Source organism: Python bivittatus, unplaced genomic scaffold (assembly GCF_059951505.1).
Source record: "Python bivittatus isolate LINGU-HERP-01145 unplaced genomic scaffold, Pbiv_v1 ctg000790_np1212, whole genome shotgun sequence".
Lineage (NCBI taxonomy): Eukaryota > Metazoa > Chordata > Lepidosauria > Squamata > Pythonidae > Python > Python bivittatus.
Window position 1 is genome coordinate 2,079,474 of NW_028277110.1, and position 24,229 is coordinate 2,103,702.

General features: G+C 40.6%; 1 protein-coding gene across 2 annotated transcripts; it reads left to right on the forward strand.

Moving 5' to 3' along the window:
* Positions 1-2,574: 2,574 nt before the first annotated feature.
* Positions 2,575-23,817, forward strand: VSIG1 (V-set and immunoglobulin domain containing 1). 2 transcript variants are annotated; one of them, XM_088129204.1, is made up of 8 exons: positions 2,575-2,764; positions 10,119-10,273; positions 11,360-11,458; positions 15,652-15,850; positions 18,341-18,508; positions 19,414-19,533; positions 21,307-21,442; positions 22,593-23,817. In XM_088129204.1, exons 1-8 carry the CDS (start codon positions 2,710-2,712, stop codon positions 22,771-22,773), a joined length of 1,113 nt encoding a protein of 370 aa, XP_087985330.1. In that variant the 5' UTR covers positions 2,575-2,709; the 3' UTR covers positions 22,774-23,817. The 2 variants fall into 2 exon arrangements, with proteins under 2 accessions (XP_087985330.1, XP_087985331.1); XM_088129205.1 differs by lacking the exon at positions 11,360-11,458 and having other exon boundaries at positions 2,578-2,764.
* The last annotated feature ends 412 nt before the right edge of the window (positions 23,818-24,229 follow it).

Genomic DNA, 24,229 nt, shown 5'->3' on the forward strand with positions numbered 1-24,229 from the left:
GCTTGGCGCTGATACACACCATTTGTTAACAAGCAGTGCCTGGCACCAAACTGTATTACTTTCCACTCTATCTTGAGATAAGAGTTGCCATGCCCACTCTCTCTTGAACAGGGCAGAGGAGGCACCAGCTCACCTCCCCAGGATGAAGGTGTACCACAAACCGATGAAGAAAGCATGAGAAGCTTCTGGTTCTCCTTTAGAACTTAAGTTGCTGGGTCTGTGAACATGCCCAACTGTTCTTCAGGAGCTTTCATGAGGCCAATTCTAGAACCCAACATTCTGGGGGAAAAAGATGGGAGGGAGGTCTAGATTTTCACTCAGTAACAGTGAACCTATTCTGTGAGAAGTATGCCCTGCACATTTCCCAACTGCCTACAACCTTGCCTTTTAAACGTGGTGAACAAAACGACACACCATTGTCCAAGGATAGTTGTATCCTAGGTTTGAATGAGATCTTGGTGGGATAACAAGCAATTTTATTTTTGATTCCCCATATGGAACTTTCTTCATTTCTAGCAGTTGCCCTGGGTCAATGTTTTCATGGTGGTACCCTTTGCCTACCCATCTCTTTCCTGGTTAGTTACTGTTGTCTGAGATCTCTTCAACTCAGAGGTGAAAAGTTTGGATTTGTATGTATTTATTGTACAAAGTACACCATTTTGGTCTTGTGGACACTGGATGCATTTGCTAATTTTTAAATAATTGTATTAAATTAAAAAAAAAGAACAGTAAAAACTAACAAGAACTAATATTAAGAAAAAGAATGAGAAGAAAAGAGAAATTAGGAAAAAAGGATAATAAAGATCAAAAGTGCAGAAAAAAAGAGAAGAGACCAAAGAAAAAAGAATTGACTTCCGACCCTCCTTGCAACAGATATAAATAACAATATACACCAAACTCTTGCTCTAAATATACCACACTGTTGTTCAGTCATTAAGTCGTGTCCGACTCTTCATGACCCCATGAACCATATCGCGCCAGGCCTTCCTGTCCTTCACTGCCTCCCTGAGTTTGCTCAGTCTCATGCTCATTGCTTCAGTGATGCTATCTAACCATCTCATCCTCTGCCATCCTCTTCTCCATTTGCCTTCCATCTTTCCCAGCATCAGGGTCTTTTCCAAAGAGTCCTCTCTTCACATTAGGTGACCAAAGTATCTGAGCTTGAGCTTCATTATCAATCCTTCCAATGAGCAGTCAAGGTTGATTTCCTTTAGGATTGGCTGGTTTGACCTTCTAGCAGTTCAAGGGACTCCTAAGAGTCTTCTCCAGCACCATGATACAGCACAACTTCCATTATTTCTATTAACCCATATTATTTCAAATCATCAAATCCATACAACATAATTTCATTTTTTTCTGTTTCCCGCAAAAAGTCCCCAAAAGGTTTCCAATTAGCATTAAAATTACACAACGTCTTATCTCGAATCAAAGCTGTCAATTTCACTATCTTCACCAGCTTCACCATCCATTCTTCCATTGTAGGTAGTATCTCAACTTTCCACCTCTGTGCATATAAGAGCCTTGCTGCTGTTCTCATATATAAGAACAAAGTTCCATAGGTTTTTTTCCAACTGTTTATCCATCAAGCCCAAAAAGAAAGTCTCTGGTTTTGATTGGATATTAATCTTTAAAATCTTCTGAATGAAAGTATGTATCCCATTCCAAAATTTGTTATTTTGATGCTCATTTGTCTAGTTTGGGAGCTCTTCCTCCTCTGTAAATAAATTAGTGTTTTTATTTAGGTTGGTCAAGGGGGGAAAAGTTGAAAACCAGAAATCTCATTGCCAATTCATGGAAAGACAAAATAAACTATCTAGCCCTATTTTATGTCCAAATTCAGATGAGAAAGAAAACTATTTTTCTTCTTGAATCAAGTCAAATCCAGTTATACCTTTGATGACAAAGAAAACTTGCTGTTTATCTGGCCTCACAAACAACCTTATTTCTAGTACAAAAACAAACCATGTGCCTAAATGATAGTTTCTTCAAAGAGTATCCCAAACCTTTAGAAAATCTGCCAAAAGAATGATGTTCATAATACAAAAATGAAATTAAAATGCATGGCAGGAGTGACCCTAAATGAATAGGAATCTTTTTTTTTAAGTGTGTATAATGCAGATGTTTAGATACATTGAATTATTAAGCCATAATGTTGCTTGCGTAGTTTGGTTTAGTATGATGTCTGCACTTTGCCATTTTGATTTGTAAACCATGATTTATACCATAAACTTCAATGGCTTGCACTGTCACTGCTTCCTTAATCATGGTTGCTTGGATTCACCTACCGTGCAAAGTTATGCGTACCACCAATTGGTGATCAAGCATGTTTAGGCACACGCAAATTTATAAGCCCATGTATGTGCCATGCGCGCAATTGCAGCTGAAAGGAAGGTTCAGAAGAGTTGCTACAGACCTATTCTCTCGGTGTTTTTAAGGGTGCCACCATCCAGCCATATACGCCTCATTGAACTCTTAGTTTATGATTAACAAATATTTCAACAGTCCACACCTCAGAAAATCATTTCGGCTCAGCCAATTATACAGGTAGCCGGAGAACTGTTGAATGTATCTGATAACGTAGGAAGGAGGCAACTCTTCTGTTGACTGGCCTTGCTGATAAGTACATGTAAGAGCCTGCATCCCCCAAACTCCATTTTGGGTTTGCTTTTTCTCAGGGAAGCATCTTCTGCATGGTTTTGCTTCCTGCACATGAAGACGCTAGCCACCATGCTGAGGATTTTGGCTACTCTGACAGCAGTTCTGGGTAAGACAAGGGGAAATACAAAACCAGGGGGAAATGGTTGTTTCCTTCCTTTTAAGACATACGTGTCTGTCCAAACATGAATGTGATATCCCGGGATGTAGAAAAATTGAGGATGGACATTCAAAGGTATCTCCTTCTGTGATTCTATTTTGGAGGATTCACAGTTTCAGAAGGATAAGCATTTTTATTCCTGCAATTCTCCTGGATGCTGTTGGAATTCCGCTTGGATAGCAGGATCCCGGTGGAGAAGTTGCCTTTCTAGGCTAGGCATTTTTCTTTTGGGGGTGTTTGATGGCCATAACAAGATGCTTTTCTTCCAGAATTTCAGACATTAATGCCACTCTGATTTTGTTCTGAATCCTTGGGTTTATTGAGCAAATGGTTACGTGCTTCCCATGGCTTTTAAAAAATTGTTTATGCATGTTTTAAGAAATGGGTTCCTTTGTGTGTCAACTCAAGTGCTCACTGGACAGTGGGGTGATCTGGGAAGGAAAATAAATATATAAATGCAACTTCTTGGGACTGGAGAGGACCAACTAAGAAGAGGGTTAGAAACTCTCCACATGAGGTCAACCTGTGTGGGCAATATACTGAAAGTAAATCTGGGCAGGATGGAGGTTCTGAAGAGCCACCATTGGGGAAGAGACAGCCCCTCATTCTGGCACATCTTCCTGGAAGAAAGGCGAGTGGGGTACTTCTGGATCTCTGGTTTCCAAGCCAGAGGTGTCCACCAAGAGCGACTATTATCAGCTTTGGTTGTGCTGTCAATTCCATCCTTTCCAGAAAGAAAATTACCTCAGCACTGTGGTGTAAAAAGTGCAGATTTCCAGACCTGACTGCTCTTATGTGCTGTGCATGGGGCTGATCTTGGTTCTAGTCCAGAGGATTTCATTGTAGAGAACCCAGCGTCTGGGTTGATCTCTTCAGACGTATCCAGAGAAGGCCATTTTTGTGTGTATGTGAGTGTTCCTGAGGGCAGGCATCTAGCCGGAGCAAAAACTAGTCGGTAGGCTTTAACCTGGACAGAAAGAAAAGCTTATTTAAGGGAATACAAGCAGGGATGAGAATCCTTGATCTCAACTGTTTCCATCATCCTGGCAGGCAGAGTATCTGAGGCTATGAAAGCAGGGGCTTCAAAAAAGGGAAGAAGGGTGGATCTGACATTCGAAGCCATGGAACCTGGTAAAGGTTGGATTTGCTTTCATGCAGAGATGGGCAGGCTGACTCTGCCTGCCTCCCCAGGCCTGGCCCTGATCCCCCAAGCTGTGAGTGTGGTTTCCAGGGCACCTCAGACTTTATGGCCAAAATACAGTTTTAATGGGAGAGTTGGCAAACATTATTTCTTCATGACTAGAGAGGAATTCTATGACCTTAATTAAATGTTAAGGTAAATGCAACAAAATAAAATTTTATTTTGTCTTGGCCCCACAGATTTTTGGGGGGGATGTGGCCCCCACTGTGCCATTCCACAGCTAAAGGAAGTCCTTAGCTTGGGGAAAGTTGTGCATCTAAGTTTCATTGGAATCCATTTCTGGTGGAGCAGGGTGGCACACCCAATCTCCACTGATGGGGTGGCCGTGGGGGTGGGGTCAAAAAGTCAAGATGGCAGCTGGGACCTGCGTGATGGAAGTCCCACCTCTCATGCGCAACACATATAAAAAGAAGCAGAGCTTTGATCACATAGCCCAACCACCAACTTGACTTTTTTGATTTCCCCCCACCATGGCTGCCGCTGTTCACTGATTTCTCCTGCACATTTAATTTTCCTATTTTTTGAATGGAGCAGAAGGAAATGCTTCAGGGGCAGATACGTGGTTATGGGTGGGCTGACCATCAAAGTATTTCACCTGAACATTCCCCTCTTCCTTATTTACTTCCCTTAGAGGAAAGAGTCAGTTTCTGGATTTCTAAGTCTAGTTTGAGCTAATTGGAGTTGATGGTTGCTCAAGGTTTGGTTGACACAATAAGCTTCAAACCTCAGATCATGGTTGAAAGGTTACAGGGAAGATGGTGGCAACTCTCCAGAATGGCTTAGTGCCGTGTTTCTCAACCTCAGCAGCTTGAAAATGTATGGACTTCAACTCCCAGAATTCGCCTGGGAGTTGAAGTCCACACATCTTAAAGTTGCTGAGGTTGAGAAACCGTGGCTTAGTGTGCCATGCAAACACACTCTATACTGCAAGGTACACACTGCAATAAGCCATGGTTTGTTTTAACCACAACTTGTCAACCAAGGGTTAAGTAGGATATTAATCCATCCAATATAATTTGTAACCCACCATGGCTGGGTTTAAACCAAAGAGTCCCATTAAGACTCATCAGATGGGTGAACCCAGCCTGTCCTTCTCTTAGCTACTTGAGTGTTAAGTCGGGGCCTCAAATGCTGTCCACAATGGCATTTCAGTGATGCAAGAAGCCACCAAGGGAGAGTTAGTAACCCCTCATTTTTCTTCCACCCCCATCCCTCAACATTACTTATGCAAAAGGGGTAACTGGCAAATTTGGGGTTCTGCAGGGGGCTTGGCTTGTTACCCCCTTTCCTATTCTAATTGCCTTGATCTTAGTTGGGTCATCCTAGAAGAGGTAAAGGTTCCCTTGAGTTGCACTTAATTTCTAGGGACTTCACTGAGTAGAGTTTTCGTACTGCTGCTTTTAAGCAAAGAACAGGACTTTCCAATACCTGACCACAGACCTTCCACCTGCTCTCTCATTTGCCTTCACTGTGAGATTATTAGGTTGACTTTTGTTATCTAAAACCTCCCACTGCTCGGTGTATTTACTGGCAGGGCCCTGTATGCTTTAATTTTGTTTTTCGCATCCTACAAGGCAAGTCTCAGATTACTTCTGCACATTTCCTAGATCAGCACTCCTGTCTGACTTATTTAATTCATAAAAATAAAGACTCCCTTGAACTGAACTGGAATTGAACTTGACTCCTTGTGACTTCAAGGACATATCTAGGTTGTTTTCTTGACAGGAATATATAAGTAGTTTGCATTTGCCTCTTTGGGGGATCCTCCCTTGCATAGTCTCCAGTCCTATCATTCCTTGGAGATCTCCCATCGCCTGTGAACCAAAGTGTGTGGCAATCTGCTTTAGCATAATGTCTGAAGGGGTGCATGTGGAATCTGTCTTAGCATGGAACAAGCACAACATTGGAAGTGGTGATTCTGCAGTCTAATACTTAGCTGGGAAGACTGTCATTTTGACTTTTGGTCTTAGTGTAATGGTATGTGGGAAAGACCTTGGGAGATGGGGCGAAGAGATGCCAATGGCCAGATAAGAGACAGCATATCCCTCAGCTGGATAGTGGGAAGGGTAAGAGGCTCAGAAGGGACCTTCCCTAAGTTTTTGGGCTGTAAAGGAGACAGCAGGAGAATTATACTTTGAGACTTGCAAGATTGATGTCAGCCTTACTAGGTAGACCAGACAGGAAACACGGCCAGATAAGCTAATTCAACTTTATGGTACAGCTACATTAACAGAATCTTGCAAGTCTGAAAGGACAGTTCTCCTGCTGTCTTCTTTACAGCCCGAGAAACTAGGGAGGGTCCCTTCTGAGCCTCTTGCCCCACTCACTATCCAACTGCGGGCTATACCCTCTCTTATCTGAGCGTTCCCTTGGCAGTTTCTCTTTGCCCCGTCTCCCAAGGTCTTTCCCATATACCATTACGCTTAGTCTCCTCGATCATCATATCCATCTGCTTGCCATTCAACAGCTAATAGTACTGATTGTATTATTCCCATTTGAAAAAACAGAACCATCTAAATCAGTTTTCCCAAACTTGGCAACTTCCAGATATGTAGACTTTAATTCCCAGAATTGCCCAGCCAGCCTGGCCATATATCTGAGTCTACCAAAGTGTGATTCTGTATCAAAGCAAGGAAAAACCACTTTTTCTTTTATGAATGTGCATTATTTTACACTTCAAGAGGTCAAGTGTTTTATGCTAAAATAATAAAACAGTACCTTCAAAATGTATTCATAAAAATCCCAAGCAAAAACAAAAAGACAAAAATTAAATATAATGCTCATAGAAAACAAATGCCAAACATGGCCCTCACACCCTACTCAGCAATTGTTCCCTTTCCTGCAAAATAAATCCACAGAACAATAGCATTTTCACCTACGCATGCTATCTCTGGGTGGCAAAAAGCCAACCTCTAGATGGCAGCAAAGAAAAGTAGAAAATTAACCCTTGACTGTTACCCACTGCACATCTGAATGAAACTACAGAAATGGAGTAGGAGAATGACTGCTCAGTTTCTAGCCATCCAATGATTTCTTCATTGATAATACATTCTTCAAACAACCACAATAATTCCTACAGACATGGATATAATCGGATGGAACAGATGGAAATTGGAATGACTATATTTTTATTACAAGAAGGTAGAAAATTCAGTTTTAACAGCAAAGACATGACCACAGGCTGTCTGTGGAAGATCACATACTGCTCACATGCAAGTTCCAAGTCAAGTCAAGGTAGAAGAACAAAGCCAGCTAGGTTCCATGATATGATCGTGAGCATATTTCCATCATTTTCAAGAACTTTAGGAATTGCTTTGAAGTCCTGAACTTCACTGAAGGGGAATCAGAAGAACTATGAAATGAAGTAAAAAAAAACAGTTGTTAAAGATGAATGTATGAATATAAAGATGAATATAAAAAGGAACTGCCACAGATCAAGAAATAGAAGAAAGCAAGCTGGATGTCAGAACAGATCGTGGAAATTGCCAGGAAGAGAAGAGGAGAGAAGCCAAAATCAAGAAAGGCAAAGGTCTCAGGATGGAAAAACAAAACAAAACAAAACAAAACAGAGAACTGTTGGAAGAGAAAAGGAGTAGTATTACAACAACATTTGTAAAGATACTGAAGATGGAAATAGGCCTGAAAAAACAAGGAGATTTATCTAAAAGATCTCCAAGGAGGTTCCAATCTCAATTTGACATGCTAATGGACAGATAATACCCAATTCAAAGAGGGTCAAGCAAAGATGGAAGGAATATATTGAAATTCTGTGCAGTAAGGATATCAACACCCAAGATGCTTAGATGATATCTACAGTAGCCTCTAAAAGATGAAGTTAGATCAGCCCCGGTCATTACCAAGTCAGGAACTGATGGAATATCTACAGACATTATGACAAGCAATAAAAGAAGAATCAAGCAAAGGCTCTAAGCAAACTATTGCTGAAAATCTGGAGAATGACACAAGTGGCCAACTGATTGGAAGAGGTCAGTCTAAAGAAAGGAGACTTAACAGACTGTATAAACTATTCCATAGTATCCTTAATTTCAAATATGCTTTGGATCATCCAGCACAAAGTACAGCTACATGGAAAAGGAAATGACAGATTTCAAACTGGTTTTAGAATAGGTTGAGGAACAAGAAGCATCACAATGAAGAACTGAGAAAGCCAAAGAATATAAAAACTAAGTCAATATATGCTTTACTGAATATAGAAAGGCCTTTGATTGTGTCAACCATATAAAATTATGGTACGTCCTTAGGAGAACGGGAATCCCGGCTCCAGGTCAGTGAAAGAATGAGAAAAGGCTATATATTCTCTCCTTATTTATTCATTCTATATGAGAGAAGCTGGATTGGAAGAAGATGAGCATGGTTTTAAAACTGGAGGAAGAAACATCAATAACCACCCTATGGTGATGATGTTATTCTGATAGCTGAAAATGGAAATGATCTGCAAGCTCTGGTCATGAAAGTCAAATAGCAGAATGAAAAGAATGGAAGTAAAATTAAATATAAAGAAGAACAAACTAATGGCAGCAGGTACAGCAATCTTTCTTAGAACTGACAGTGAAGACATTGGTGTATAGTTTCTGCCTTTTAGGACTGACAGTCAACAGTAAAGCAACCAGAGGTCAAGAAATGTGATGCAAACTAGCATTTGGTAGGGTAGCAATGAAGGACTTGGAAAGTATATTTAGATGTTGTGATGTGTCCATACCTACAAAGATCAGAATTGTGCAGGCAATAGTCTTCCCTGTGACATTCTCTGAAAGCAAAAATTGGAGTTTGAAAAAGTGGGATAGAAAGACTATTTATGCCTTTGCATTTTGGTGCTGGAGAAGATTCTTGAAGACACCATGGATAGCCAAGAAAAGAAACACATGGATCATAGAACAATTCAGTACAAAATTATCATTCTTGGTACAAATGACCAGGCTCAAACTATCATCTTTTGGACACATTACCTGAAGACACAGCTCCTTTTAGAAATCCACAATTCTAGTAAAAGTGGAAGGAAAGAGAAGAAGAGGACAACCAGCAGCAAGGGGGATGGACTCAGTTACACCACTGGGAAACCTTAAAAGCCGAGTTGGAAGCAGCTCATCTTGGAGAAGGACTATCTATGTGGGCACTAGGAGTCAATGTCAACAGCACTTCACCAATGAACACCTGCACACCTGGTATCTCCATTTAACCTGATTGTGTCACACACTCGTGGCAAGTATAGACTCTGGCCTATACAGTCTTATGAGAATTCCCTTTGGGCAACAATGGATTTTATTGCCTCATTTGTGCAAAATACAACTAACACATCTCTTCCCCACCAGCTGTTTTATAGTCTGCAACTGTTTACAGTTCTGATATGGCCAATGCTTTCTTCCTGTTGGGTAGAATTTCTGGGTGTTATAGTTCTACAGCAACTGTTAATCTTCATTGGGAAAAAAGAGACACTTTCAATTTAATATACTAAATTAAATCTTGAACTATGGTTATGAGTTAGATTTGGTTTTTATTGCTCTGATGCTGAAGTTCATTTTCACAATTGATATATATATCAAAATCTTTAAAATAAAAACTATAAAATTAGCATGTGGGCCATGTCTGTGACTGACCACCCCACATGCCATATTTCACGGGGTCTAGCTTGTCCATAGGCATCTGTAACAGACTCTCATGGTGTCAGAAGGAAGACACATGCAGCATGATATCATAGCACCAATAATGCAGGTTATGCAAGTTGGATCATTTGCATGATGACACCACCGTCTACTGGTGGCTGTTCCCCCTTCCCTTCATAGAGGTCTATTGGCTTGCCTGTTCTGAGACAGATTTTGATGTCAAGGCTATTGATCTCTGTCCCATTACCTCTTCCATGAGCTCGGCTCCTGGATTTTGTCGCTAGATACATGGCTACACACAATTACTCCATCAGGTTGGCATATGATCCCAAACACCCACATTTGGCTGATGCACCTCAAATGGCTAGGAAACCAGGGCTACGATCTCCGATACTGAGGGATTGGAAAGGGGCAGCATTTCGGTCCTTAATACAACTAGACCCCTGATTGACCTTTTCCATCATGGATTGATTTTCCACAGGTCTTGCGAAGGGCGTGGTTGTGACCATCCCAGAGACGTCTGTGAACACAACAGTGGGTGCAAACATCACTCTTCCCTGCACCTATAAAACAGCATCTGCACCTTCTATGATTCAATGGAATTTTTATAGTGCCAAGTACCAGCAACCGAGTGGAGTAAGGCATTAAGCTTTTCTTTCAAACTTGAATCATCATTTATTGCCTGATTAAGGTTGTTCTGAATTCCAAATGCTATGCTGAACACAATCTGAAGTTATTGTAAGTCGGTAGGAAGGTCTTCACTAAGTTTAAAGTTAGACGAGAGTTTTTATTTAAAAGGAGAGTTGTCATTCTTTTTAATGAAAAGACAAGACAGGTACTTGTCTTCTACTTCATCAAAGAGGTAATTTTACCAAAATAATCATATTGCAAGTATTTAATTCTGTAAACTGATCCATTTCCAGCCAGTTGGGAAGCAATCAGTCTGGGCTTCTAAAGGCTCTCTTGTTTGCTGTGAAGCTTAGAACACTAAAAACTTCAAATTTGGGGGTGCTATCAGATATTCTTCATCAATAAATATCCCTTTATCAGGGCAGAATCTATACAAATCACTTAATTAAATATAATATGTTATTTGATAACCCAACTTAATCCTAAGGCAACATTCTTCAATCTGGTGCCTTTTAGTTTTGTTGGACACAAATATCATACAATTCCATGATTTCTCAGCCATTGACCATCTTGGCTGAAAATTATGGAAGTTGTATTCTATTTCATCTGGCAGTTCCTCAGATAGGAATGGCTGGCTTACAAAATGTCCATACTTGTCACCTGTTCTTTGGCTGTGAGGACAACCCTTCAGATCTTCTCCTGGCTGTACTCTACTTCCTAGATCACTGGCATTGCTGAAAATTGAGTAAGAGGGCCCTTTTTATATTTAAAGCCTATATTTTTGCTGCCTACCAGTAAAATGTGATTAGGGAAAACTTAGAACTATACTTGTTGGCAACTGCCTCTACAAGATGGGGAGAAGTAAAATTTCAGGACAGCAAACTAAAATAAGCAGTGGTCCTGAGATTGAGAGGTGCAATCCTGCAGCCCTGATGATGAACTCTGAAGGGTGACTCTAGGGCCAGAGGAGGAGATGGGGCAACCCTAAAATGAAAATCCATTTTGCTCACATTAAAAAAAAAGTGTGCTGAGTATTTCTTTTTAAATCCAAGTCACCAACTCTTAGATCAGCACATTTCTACTCAAATACAGCCATCACCATGCCTTTATAGGGGTGAAAAATCCACCAGTCATTGTGGAAAGACTGTGTCTGTCACAGATACACGGGGAAGATGTAGCTGGATTCACAAGGTAAGAAAATGAAATCTGTAAGAATGATAAGTTCCTTGGATTTCTAATGTGCTCTTAATACTTTTTTTTCTTAAAGTCTTATGTGAGTTTCTGGAATTCAGTTCTGTGAACGATAGTGTTTAACTCATCTGCCTCTTAAAATTTGCAGTTCATGATTTACAATTATTGGAAGGCCTCTTTATTTTTGTTGGTGACCTAATGGAGGTATATAAAAACAGTGCAGGGTGTGCAAAATGTAGACAGAGATTTTTTTTCCTCCCCGTGATAAAACTCAGGATCATCCACTGAAACTAAATGCAGGGTATTTGTTCATACATTATGCCGGTCAGGTGTGGAATCTGCTGCTGTTGGTGGTGATGGCCACCAATAGAGATGATTAAAAAGGGGGAGTGGACAAATTCAGTAGGAATCAATGGTGACCACAGGCAGGATCCCTTGAATGCCCGCTGCCGGTGAGCAGCAGTAGAAGCTAGATGTCTCTGTGTGACCCAGACTGCTGGACTGGATCAGCCCTTAGCCTGATCCAGCTTAAGGACTCTTCTTATGTTCTTAACAAGTATGGCTAAAATCTAGATCCATTGTTAATAGAGCTTTCTCTATTAGGGAGAAAGTTGTTCATGATAAGCTTTCTCAAGAACATCTGAGAGACCAAGGTGGAAGAGTTCACGGCCACGCATGGATTCAGGACATTCCCACTTGCATCTAATCATGGCACAGATATGTCCTGGCAACCATGTTCCTTCTGCTGGGTCTCCATGACATTGCTGTCATCCTATCCCCAGCCCATGAAGAAGGCAGGTTTAAGTTGTTCTTAGTTGGATGGGGGTTAAAGTAGGATCCCCCCACTATTTCTGAAGAGATCAAAAGGAAGCCTCGTGGTGTGTAAAATTGATTAGTCTTTGTCCCCCATTACTTGGAGGAATGCCTACAGTGACCTGAAACAAGCAATCAGATAAAGCTTGATAATTAATTAAAAGCTCTGAGAAAAGATCTTTATCCTCAGTCCTTTTTGAAGAGCAAATCTGACTATTTAGGGAGAGAGATTCTTCTCCTACGCATTCCTAAATTATCCCTATAGTTTATGGAGCCATGTATTCTGTAAGTGAGTTGGCCAGTTCATTGGGGTTTATATAAATATGGACAGGGCTATTGCAACTCAGTGTGCAAACTGTGGGCTGCATAAGAGTGCCGCGTGAGTGGGATGCTAATTGTAAGTTTTTTAAAAAAAGGAGATACAATATCAACACATGCTTGACTCTGTACATGTGCACTCAACTACCAAGACCAGTGACAGAATGTATACCTGTGACCCGGCAGTCCCTCATCCAAGATATCAAAATTGTGGAAACCTGCAATTAGTGTCAGTTAGTGTGAGCCACCAATTCATCATTTCCCTGCAATTACATTATTTTTTTTAGTCCCACTGATTTTTGCACCTCTCGGTATCATTCTGGAGAAAAATTGTTGGGTGGCGCCAATTGTGAGTCTAATAACAACTTTCAGTTCTATGACCTTTACCTTCTTTCTTTCTTTGCTTCTGATTGTATACACCCAGGTTTGGGGTGTAGCCTGCTTTTGGTCAACAGACACGAAGAAAGAAAGATTAAAAAAAAAATCTAATGTTTGGTGTGTTTTGTTTAATAAAACACAATCAGGCCTGATCTGGAAAGTAAATGGGATCCTGGTGCTGCCCTGGATAGAGATCAATAGTGGGAAATTTCCCTAACAGAAAATATTTAATGTATTTGAGTAAAAAATCAGAAAGGCAGATCTTTTCCTGATCGTTTTCTGCTATGCTCAGACCTTCCGAGCTATTAGGCACATAACAGCCACTTGTCTGCCTGGCACAAAATTCCTGGAACATAATGTGTGGGCTTGTCAAAGAGCACTGTGGAGTCATTGTCCCCCTTGTGAGGATTGTAACCTGTGTGAACTGTTCTCCAGGAAGATCTGCTTCTTCAGAGTTTACTTGTTGATTAACTCTGTCCACCATTCCACCATGGAATTAGATCCCAAAGTCCTCTTCTTTTGACAAAAGGAAAATCATAAAATGAATCTACATGTTACAAAGTTAAACACAACATCAATTCTGCAAGTGTAAATGTACACTTACTATTTCTATGCAGTTGCTTGCAGAGTTAAAATAAGAAAACAGATGATATGACAGACATGGACAGCCTTTTAGCTGGAATCACTTCCTTTGGCAGAAATAACAGCTTTCAAATGTTTCCCGTCGCTAGGATTTTTTTCTCACTCTTCTTTGCAGAACTTTTCTAACTCAGAAATATTCTTAGGTCTCCTTGCATGTATTAACTGCCAGAGATCTCTCCAGAGATTTTCAATATTTAAGTGGGGGACTGCAAATGCTATTCCAAATACTTTATCTGTCTTTTCTGTAAGTACTTCATGGTTAATCTGGAAATAGGTTTTGGACTGTAATCTTGCTGAAGTATTGCAGAAAACCTAAGAATATTTCTGAACTAGATAAAATCCATGCTTTGAAAATAATTTGGCAAAAATGTTTTTGACCTTGTAAAAGCCTGGCCCATCTGTGCTCTTCATTAAAGCAAGCTGTGACTTTTCATGTTTCTGCAGGAACCTGAAAAATAGTTGCAGCTGTTTTAAGAGGTGCAGGCACTTTAATGATTGGGCTTCTTAAAGCAGCTTTTTAAGTCTCACTAGGAAGGCTACTTCAACAAGTAAGCTCAGGTTCTGAATTATTTTTTCAAGTTTGTGTAGCCCTACAAACACATGCACACATGTATATGTGAGAGTGGGGAAGGTGTTAGAAAGAGAGAGAGAGAGAGAGAGAGAGAGAGAAGGTTAATACCAGAAAGAAAATAGAAGGACCTACAGCCTTCTTAAGCCCATATGACACTCATGTGCTGCTCTGTACAAATTACAATACAGTACTTCCAAAGAAATCCTGCTCTTAAGAGAAAAAAAATTCATAACTCTCCCTAAAGTTTGAGCTGTGCATCCTTGGAGGGCGTTGAATCCCATGGAATTCAGCAGAACCTACCTCACTGTTAACATGTCTGCAGTTGTCCTGAAAAAGCTCCTTCTTGTTTGAAAAATTGTGGCATCTTTTCTGAAGAGGAAATAGAAGTAGATCAGTGGGAAAGCAATCAAACAAATTAAGTAATTAAACCTGCAAAAATAGCCAAAGTCATTTATGAGCCCTCCCTTCCTCAAAGGCACCTAAAAACTAGCAAAAATATTGGGGGAGGAGATGAGTCTGTCAATGAAACTGAAATCCACTTAAATTTTAGATATTATCACTTTTTTTGGTAATTTTAGATATTATTATAATTTATATAATTTTAGTGTTTATTTTGTAATTTACACATAGATTATATCCTGGACTTCACTCATAGATGCTAGTTAGGATGTTTTATAAATGTTATTTTAACTTTGTGTTAAATTTTATTTTGTTTATTATCTATTAAGTTAGATTTATATCGAGAGAGAGTCATAGAGTACTTTGCTTGTACTGGTCTATGACCACAATAAAATAAATCGCAATTGAAATGAGAGTCTAATCCTTGGATGAAGAAGAATTTTAAGACAGAGATCTTTAATTAGTGGGCAGTGTTAGAAATAAAGGAATATCAAATCTGATAAACACTTAACTGTGTGCATGAACAGTGAACAGTCCTCCTGAATTTAAAGGAATTATTTCTGAATAAACATATGGTACATGGAATTAAATGTCACCGCAGCCCACTCGCTAAGTGTGAGTTTCCACAGAATGCAATCAATCTGATTTCTTCATAACATGGAATGGGAAGGACACTCAATGTTGTATATTTATCTAGATCAATGTTTCTCAACCTTTGCGCCTTTAAGATGTGTGGACTTCAACTCCCAGAATTCCCCAGCCAGCAAGGCTATCCCTGAGAATTCTGGGAGTTGAAGTCCACATATTTGGAGCCTAGCACATGAAATCTGGTCTTTGATCACTGTAAACTTCATCCCAGGATTGTTAATTATTTGATCAGTGAAGCACACAACACTAATGCAGTTATCAAATGACATGTGGAATTCTAATACATGTATTTTACTGTTTTGTGAACTGACCTGGCAACTTATATTTTTCATAGGTGGGCTCGAAACTGGGGGAAAAAATAAATAACCTCAATATTTTTTTTCTTCAACTACCAATTTGATGAATGTTAAATCCTGTTTCACAGATTTATATTTGGCAGCTTGGCAAAATCTATTACTCTGGACAGTTTAAAGGCCGAATCCAAGTAGCCACCAACATGGGAAATGCAAGTCTTTCAATCTTCAACATACAGCCCTCAGACACAGGCGTTTATGGGTGTATGGTTTTCAATCCCAATGACTCCATTTCCGAAAGTGAAAAATCAGTGACTGTCAGCGTGCTAGGTACTTATTTTCTTTTCTTCTTTAGCATGTCTCTGTGCTCTTCATCTGCTATATCGAATTAAAGATTCAGTGATTAGGTTCCACATCAAGCTAAGCTAAAATGTGTTTTGTCTTCTGTTCTGGCTTAGCACATTGTATGAATTCAGCCACTGTGGTTGATCAATCCTACTTATGGCTTAGTACAGTGTGTAAGCCTGGTCAGCCAACAAGCCAAAGTCAAACCATAGCTTAGGATAGCATGCAACCCAGGCCACAGAGATGTATACTTGAGCCTCTAGTCAACTATTGGCTGAGTTCATATCTTGCACTGAACCATCATGTGTATTTATTGGATTTGACTTAGTGTGTTGTGTGAACGTGTTTCATTGAGGCTTATTTAATAAGCCATAATGTAGTGCAATGGGTGAGCCATTTGTAAAAAACAAATGTTGACTGCAGGGAGATGTCACAGTGATCGAATTCATGTAGTTGGCTAAGCTATGATAAATTAAGCTTTTGGTTTAGAGTGTGGTGTGAACCAACTCACTGCGACTTGTAAAGTATGGCTCACGTTATATAAATGCAGTTGGTTGTGATTTATTAATTAAACCAAGGCTAAACAAAGAATCAGTGCTAAACAAAGTAGTCAGTGTGTATTTCCTGCTCAGCAGTCCTTCCATCTGTCCTGCCATTCAAGGAAGATGTTCTGCTTGCCCTACCCAATTTCCATTCTTGTTCTAACTCAACATTCCCGAATGATTAAGTCTTCTCTGACCTTGTAAGACTATTTTTCCTGAGTAACTGAGTTCCCCCTTTCACAGTTGGCTGGTAGATGGAGTTTTGCCTTCTCAAACATGCCAATCACTTCTTAAAATTTTTCGATGGCTCCATTTTAGCTCCAGGTTTATTATGTTTACTATTAGAAGAAAGTCAGTTGTCAAAAGGAACAATGCATTCTCAATAATATCATTCAAGCTGAAATAAATTATTGTCCATGTGATTTAGGTCTGGGTATGAATTCCATTGGAACTGCAGAGACCAGGACACCCAAATTCACTTCCTGTTGTCTCTTTTTCCTTCCCATTGTATTATCTTTTTGTATACAGCGGGTTGCATAGTTCTCAGCCAAGTAATGGTTAAGGGCTAGCCCTTACAGAGTTAATTGCAGGATCTGATAAAATAGAAGAAAATAGCTGATAAAATAAAATAAAGAATACTAAGAGTAAGATGCTTTCATTTTGCCATCTCATCATGGGAATCTTTCCTGCAAATGCTAAGCTTCTGCGGGACAACATCCAATGTATTTTCATCAGACACACAATCTTTGCTACAGAGATAAGCTTAGGAGAAACTGGTTCTTCTAATTTGTCTTTTTACGAGTTGGGACTGTTGTTTGTGACCATAGGCGTTATGGTTGGCTTGTTAGTTGTTTTTAATCCTTTACGCCACCCAGAATCACATCTGTGAGATGGGCAGCCATATAAATTTTATGTATGTATGTATGTATGTATGTATGTATGTAGTATGAGTGAATGTTAGAAGCTGGCTGGGCTGAGCAAATATTGGAGGCCCCCAGTGACAAAAGTACTTTATTTTTCCATTTAAACCAGTGTTTCTCAACCTTGGGAACTTTAAGATGTGTGGACTTCAACTCCCAGAATTAAAGTTCCCAAGGTTGAGAAACACTGGTTTAAACTATATTGCACATATAAGGGGGAAAAAGTCTAATAGGATACATTTGTAAAGAAAACCGTGTTCTTCTTTTTTTTTTAATGAAAGCCAGCACTGTCTTTGTGAGATGGGCGGCTATATAAATGTGATGTATGTATGTATGTATGTATGTATGTATGTATGTATGTATGTAGGAATGAATGAATGAATGAATGAATGAATGAATGAATGAATGAATGAATGAATGAATGAATGAATGAAGTCTTACAACTTCCAGGAAATAGAAATTGTGTTTGGGTGTGTGTGTATAGGAGGGAAGAGAAGTGGAAGTTATCCTTCAGCAGAAATATGTACTGTGTCTGTGCTAGATTTTGTGAGGATAAGTTGAAAAGCATCCCCAAACTCACTAATGATTTTCACTATGTGGTGCGTGGCAACCACCACAAAACAGATTTTGTGAGGATAAGTTGAAAAGCATCCCCAAACTCACTAATGATTTTCACTATGTGGTTATGAATGCACGCCAGTTCTCATGTAGCAATGCGTGGACTTCAACTCCCAGAATTCCCCAGCCAGCCAGGCATCTTAAAGTGGCCAAGTTTGAAAAACACTGGTCTATATCCATTGCTGATATATTTAAAATCTCATTTCTGGAGAATTATTGAACTATCTAGAACAGCCTTCTTGCCATTTGAGAAGCAGGAGCCCAGTGCAAGGAAAGGGCTCCTGCTTCTCAAATGAAGGGCCTGGGAAAGACTCCCCTAGAATAACTACACAATGAAGAAAGGAGAGAAACATAATTTCAATTTCACTGCTTTGCCTTGCTCTTTTGTCTTCCAGTTCCTCCTTCAAAGCCCCTCTGCAGTTTCGTTTCAAGCCACCATCCGAATATTGAAATTGGCCACTTGATCACTTTATCCTGCATTTCAGAAATTGGTCTGCCAATTCCAACCTACAAATGGTACAGACTAATTGATGACAAAGCGAAGCCTGTAACTGAGTTGTACAGTAAGTACTTTCTCCTTCCAGTTCCTATGTAAAACCTGAGATGCAACAATTCTACATACGATCTATAAAATGGTGGCAACTCTCAGAACTAGGAACCCCCCAAGAGGCTTTCCAGATGAGTGGTTTCCTGCCCTAATGCACTGTAAGATATTCTGTATTGAAGGTAATGTCATTGACCAGCATCATCTACTCTTTTCTTGAGAAGCTCAAAAGGAGGAGTTTCCATGAAGAGTTGGACTTCAGGGCTGAGAAAGTTCCATCGCCAACTCTTAGGTGTTCCATCACTGAAAGCATCAGCCAACACTGCTCTTTATGGGCATCAGTAGTCATTTGTCTTCCTCTGAACATGTTCGCTTGGAAAGTGGACTTTTTCAACAGGAGTCATGCCAGCTGTCCCTCAACATTGCCCTGCAATTGTCAGCCACCACATTAGAATTCCCCAAATCCAAAGACCTACATCAGTTTCACTGTGGGCTTCTAAAGTGGTAGATGCTTGGTGCCATGATGTTCCTGTGGCAAATTGGCTCCTTGTAAAGGAATGAAGAGGTGACCTTGGGGAAGGAATGAAAGAGCAAGGAAGGGGGGAAGGAAGGAGGGACTTGGAAAAAAGAGATTATACAGTCCAGAGCTTGAAGCAAACAGGACAAAGAAATGCAAAATAATTCCACTTTGAATTTCTTTGCATAAGATGGGACAGAGAGAAACATGGACAGGTTTTTGAGATGTTGTTAATATACTCTACTACAATGAAGTTGCATTCCTGAGATCCTTGCAACGTTTGTTTCTTGACCTGGCCCACCTTGAAAGGTTGACACTCCCTGTCTTCCAAAATCAATGCAAGCACTCGCTTTAAGGTACAAGATGTGTGTTTAACAACCTGGCCTTACTCCTGTCTTTCATTTCAGACCCTTACTCAGGACACTTGGTTCTAGGCAACCTGACCCAGTTTGAAGAAGGCTATTACCAGTGTACAGCTACAAACGCTCTTGGAAACAGCTCCTGTCACTTTGACCTCACCACAAAACGTTGAGTTTTGCCTTATCAGTTCTATTTCGTTTCAAATGTCTATATGCTGCTTCCTGTTTAAACAAGTGGTTTATAATAAAAACTCAACCATTTTAAGAAAGGCATTCAAACACCAAAAGCGTGCATTAAAACACCGTATAAAATAAGCAGTATAATCCCAGACTCAAAGCAGCAATGAAAATTTGAAATGATCACAGCAGCATCATTAGTAAAGGAGTTTCCCACAGTTATGTTAGTTTGGCTCCTCATTCTTTCCCTTTGGAAGGGGAATTGGTTGAAATCCCTGCGTATCAGCAATGGGGCAGTATTCATACAAGCATGGCCAGCTGTTCACCACTCTGATCCCTTTCCATAAGAAACAAGACTCAGAGACGTTCTTAGGTGTTCTTTTAAAAACAAAAGCATGGCTTCGGGGAAAAAAAAAAAAGAGAACACGAGGTGCTGAAAAAGTGAGATATTGTGTACCATTTTTAATTTTGCTGATGCATGAAATCAACTGCACCAAATTTGTAAGGAAATAAGCTTTCAAAAATGTACAGCAGCTTTTCTTGATATGCATTGAATTAATTTCCTCCTCCTCCTCGTCGTCCTCCTCCTCTTCTTCTTCCCCCTCCTCCCTTCCTCCCTTCCACATGGCTTGCTTGAAAGGGAGGGGATAAGCAGCCAGCAGCAAAACAAAACCACACACACACTTGGTTTGCATTAAAAAATTGCACACAAATATATTTGTATCTATAAGTGCAAACCTAGCATTACTATAAATCAAAATAAACTCTATCTTCAAGGTATGATATAAGCAATGGTCATTCACTGAGAGAGTTCCATGACAGACTCAAAGATAATTAGAGCCAGATATAAAAATGATCATAGGAGATATTTTGAAGCACCCCCCTTTAAAATGAGAAAGTGCTTTATTTAAAGAGAGATTGGTCCTCTAGAAGTATTTGTTTTTAAATTAACACTTACGTGTATGTTAATTTAATGACGATTTAGCCGGCTGCTATTGTTATATCATATGATTTAGATGGTTTTATATTGCTTGGAAAGTGTTTTTTCCCCTCAAAATCTTAATCTTACCTCACTGTTGATTTGATACCTGTCTTGAGTATTTTCTAAAGGGGAAACCAGGGTACAAAAGTAAATGAATGGAGCTGAGGGCCAAGCTCAGATGTTTTGCGACATGGGTTCAACCCATCTCAGCCCTTGACTTTTTTGGGGGGACAATCTAGGATCAAGGTACCTACTAGGTGGTTCTCAGGATAAAGCAGGATCCCATTCCTGAACATGTGAGGGACCCAACCCATCTCCTTGAAGTCCTAACAGAACTGGAACGGAGATGTGACGAAAGCATTTCCTCTCGGATGAAAGTTGAGTTTGTATTACTGTACCGCCAAGAGGGCCCTGCAGTTTCTCTGTCACACTCGTGAGTTGAAAAGAACTGGTTGGAATTAACACGCTGAAAGGACACCGTTCTTCCTGCAGGATGCCGTGCATTGCCTCCCCGAAGGAAGCCCCATTGATTTCAACAGCTGCATTCACAAGGAACCCAAAGTCAGGGGGTTTTCATCCTGCTGTGTTGCCCAAGGCAAAATGGCCAGGTTTGCACATAACACACTAAGCCGAACCAACAATAAGTGCAAACGTTGCCAAGAGAAAGATGGATAAATTGCCTTTCCTAACCTATTGTCCACTCAGAAGGGTTCTCTAGCTGCCTCAGACCTTCTGCTAATGAGCTTCTTGTATAAATGACCACAGTTTCTCTCTCCCTGCAGATTCAGAAAGCGGCATTATTGTGGGAGCATTAATTGCGGCGATTCTGGCCGCTGCCTTGATTTGTGTCATTGTCTGGATTCTGATCTCCAAAGAGAAGAAGAAGAGAAAAGAGAAACCTGTATTCAAGGAAATGCAGTAAGTTTGTCAAGAGGAACAAAGTTCCCCCCTCCTCTGAATTCCATCACAGAAACCTGTCCAAAGTCAGGTTTGCTCATGGTTAAACCAGAGCTTGTCGGAACAACGATTTAGCAAACAAGTCGCAAACGGTGGGGTTTTTTCAGCACAATGACTGGATTCCCATGTTAGGCTGTCATGGTTTGTCTTGAGCAGGGTTGGTAGAATCAGCCTCAACTGGTTGGCTTCATGCATCACAGTAAGCTACAAACCCTGATGTACAGACCACAGTGGTTGGTTCACATTAAGGACTAAGCCAAACCAACTTTTCAGAAAAGGGCTGAAATAAACAAATTAAGCCACTGTGCGCCAAAAGAACTTTATTTCCGTCCATAAAATCCCCAACCTCTCAAAAAATGTGGAACCTTTTTAGCTCCATTCAAGTTGTCATGTCATCAGATACCCCACCTCCCTTGAAAACCAACATAGTAAGTAGCAAAGGATGCACCTCCGGGCCAAAATTGCCATTTTTACCGAAACATAAAGAAAGCAAGCTTGAATTCAGGAATAATCGGGCAAACTGCTGGATCTCAGAAGCTATGTAGGGTTGGAGCGTTAACACTTGGATGGGGGATGGCCTGGGAATTTTGGGCTAGTTGGCCAGACCCTCCAAGAAGGCTGAAGTGGCAGACCACCTCAACAAGACTGCCAAATAAATTGCATGTATGCAGGGAGTCAAGCTCAACTTGAGGATGCATGAAATACTAGAGTCGTGTAAGGAAGAAAAAACATAACCACCATGTTGGATTAGTCTAAAGCAGTGTTTCTCAGCCTTAGCAACTTTAAGATATGTGGACTTCAACTCCCAACTGGCTGGGGAATTCTGAGAGTTGAAGTCCACATATCTTAAAGTTGCTAAGGCTGAGAAACACTGATCTAAAGGGTCACTGCGATCTTCTCCAACCTGGTACCTCCTTCTGCACTGGACTTCAACTCCCACAACAGCATTGTGCCAGATATCCAGGCCTTAAGGGAGCTGAAATCTAAGACACTTCAGCTGGGAAAGACCAACCTACTGAGCTGTTTCACAGAAGGGGTTGGAACGTGCTTCTTCTGCAACGTGCTGGGTCCAGGAAAAACGCATGTCTGCCTAAACTTTTGTGTTCTGCAGGACTATGCCTGCAAAGGCGGAATACGCTGCGGTGCCCAGCCAGACTAGTGTTCCTGTGGCTGCAGTCCCACCAAACAAGGAGGCGAATGAGGGCGGTGAATATGATAGCCCCGAAGAGGCCCAAGTTGCCATAATCCCTGAAAATGAGACGCAGGAAATGGGCCAACAACCAGTTTCCTAAAGTGGGTGGTTATCCCTGGGGGGAGCCTAAAAAAAGCAGGCCATCTAATAGTGAATTAGCACGCTGCTTCCATATCTGTGCCTTCAAGATAGCATCATTATAGCTCCAAATCCATTGGCCCTCGGGTATCTTTCTCTTGCCTTCTGTTCATTCCACACGAGCTCATCATCTGACCAGATCCATACCTCATACAGGATTGTCTAAAACCATGGTTTACTGACTAAACCACAGCAGCTGGGTATCTGAATCACCTTAAGCCAGAACAAAGGAAACCCATAGCGTGACTAGGTTGGCAGTGACACCCTGGACCAACCAAACTGGCCAGCCACGTTATTATCCTAACACATGGTACAAACCCAGAAAATGGCTTAATTCACAATTCAGTTGGTTGTGCAAATCCGAAAGATTGTATTCATTTACCAAACCACACCCCAATTGTGTGAATGCAATCACTTATTTAGCATAAGGTGTGAATCTAGCACATCCAACTTACTAGTACTGTATTAGTTAACACATCCTGAACTGCTGCCAGGCACATAGCCATCAGGACGGTGCGTAGCTTTGGATTCAAGTCCACAAAGATGTCTGGGAGGGTGGACAGTGTGCCTCTCTGCAACTCTTTAAAGCAGCTGCGTCTTTCCCAGGGCCGAGCAGCAGTGGAAAAGACAAGGCTGCTTTAAGAGTTGCAGACAAGTGCTATCAGCATATAACCATATGCTCCGAAGCACCTTTTTGGAATCAAATCTGAAGCATTGCACAGCTTGAACGCTTTAGCCACAGTGATAAATCCCATTTTTTTCCGAAGATGGCATTGTCAATGACCTCACGAATTGTACAGCCTCAACTAGTGAAGAATACCTTTTCTATAACTTGCTTTTGGACAGCTGGGGTATTTTTTTTAAAACCAAAGAGTAGCACACACCTGCCCTCATGTTCAGCAGTGATCACCAGTGTAGCCTTTCTAATACAGAGCAGCAGGAGAAGAACAGAGATCTAGTTGGAGATTCTTTTGTTACTTCAAAGAACAATAAAATGTTTATCCAATTCTCTCGTGTTAAGTTTCTTCGATCATAGGAACGTGTTTCAAGGTTCAAAAGTGACATTGCCAAGTTTTACGGAAATGGCGATACATTCTTTAAGAGCGCTATGACAGGACTGAGAGTGGCATCTATAATATTCCGTATCTTCAACATTCCTTTCTGCATCGGGCGCAGAATTCAGAGAACACTGCAGGGGTGCACCCACAAAATGGCTACGCTGGTGGCAATGGCCAATGACAAGGTAGCCATTTATCAGAAGGCAGTATGACAAGTTTATTTTTAATTATTTATATCCCACCTGTCTAAGGTGTAGGTATCGTGTTGGGTTGCTCCCTATCTCTCATCTCTAACCCCACGGGCTGTTTTCAACTTTCCTGCATGGGTGGGTGCATTTCCAAACCAGACCCAGCACAGCA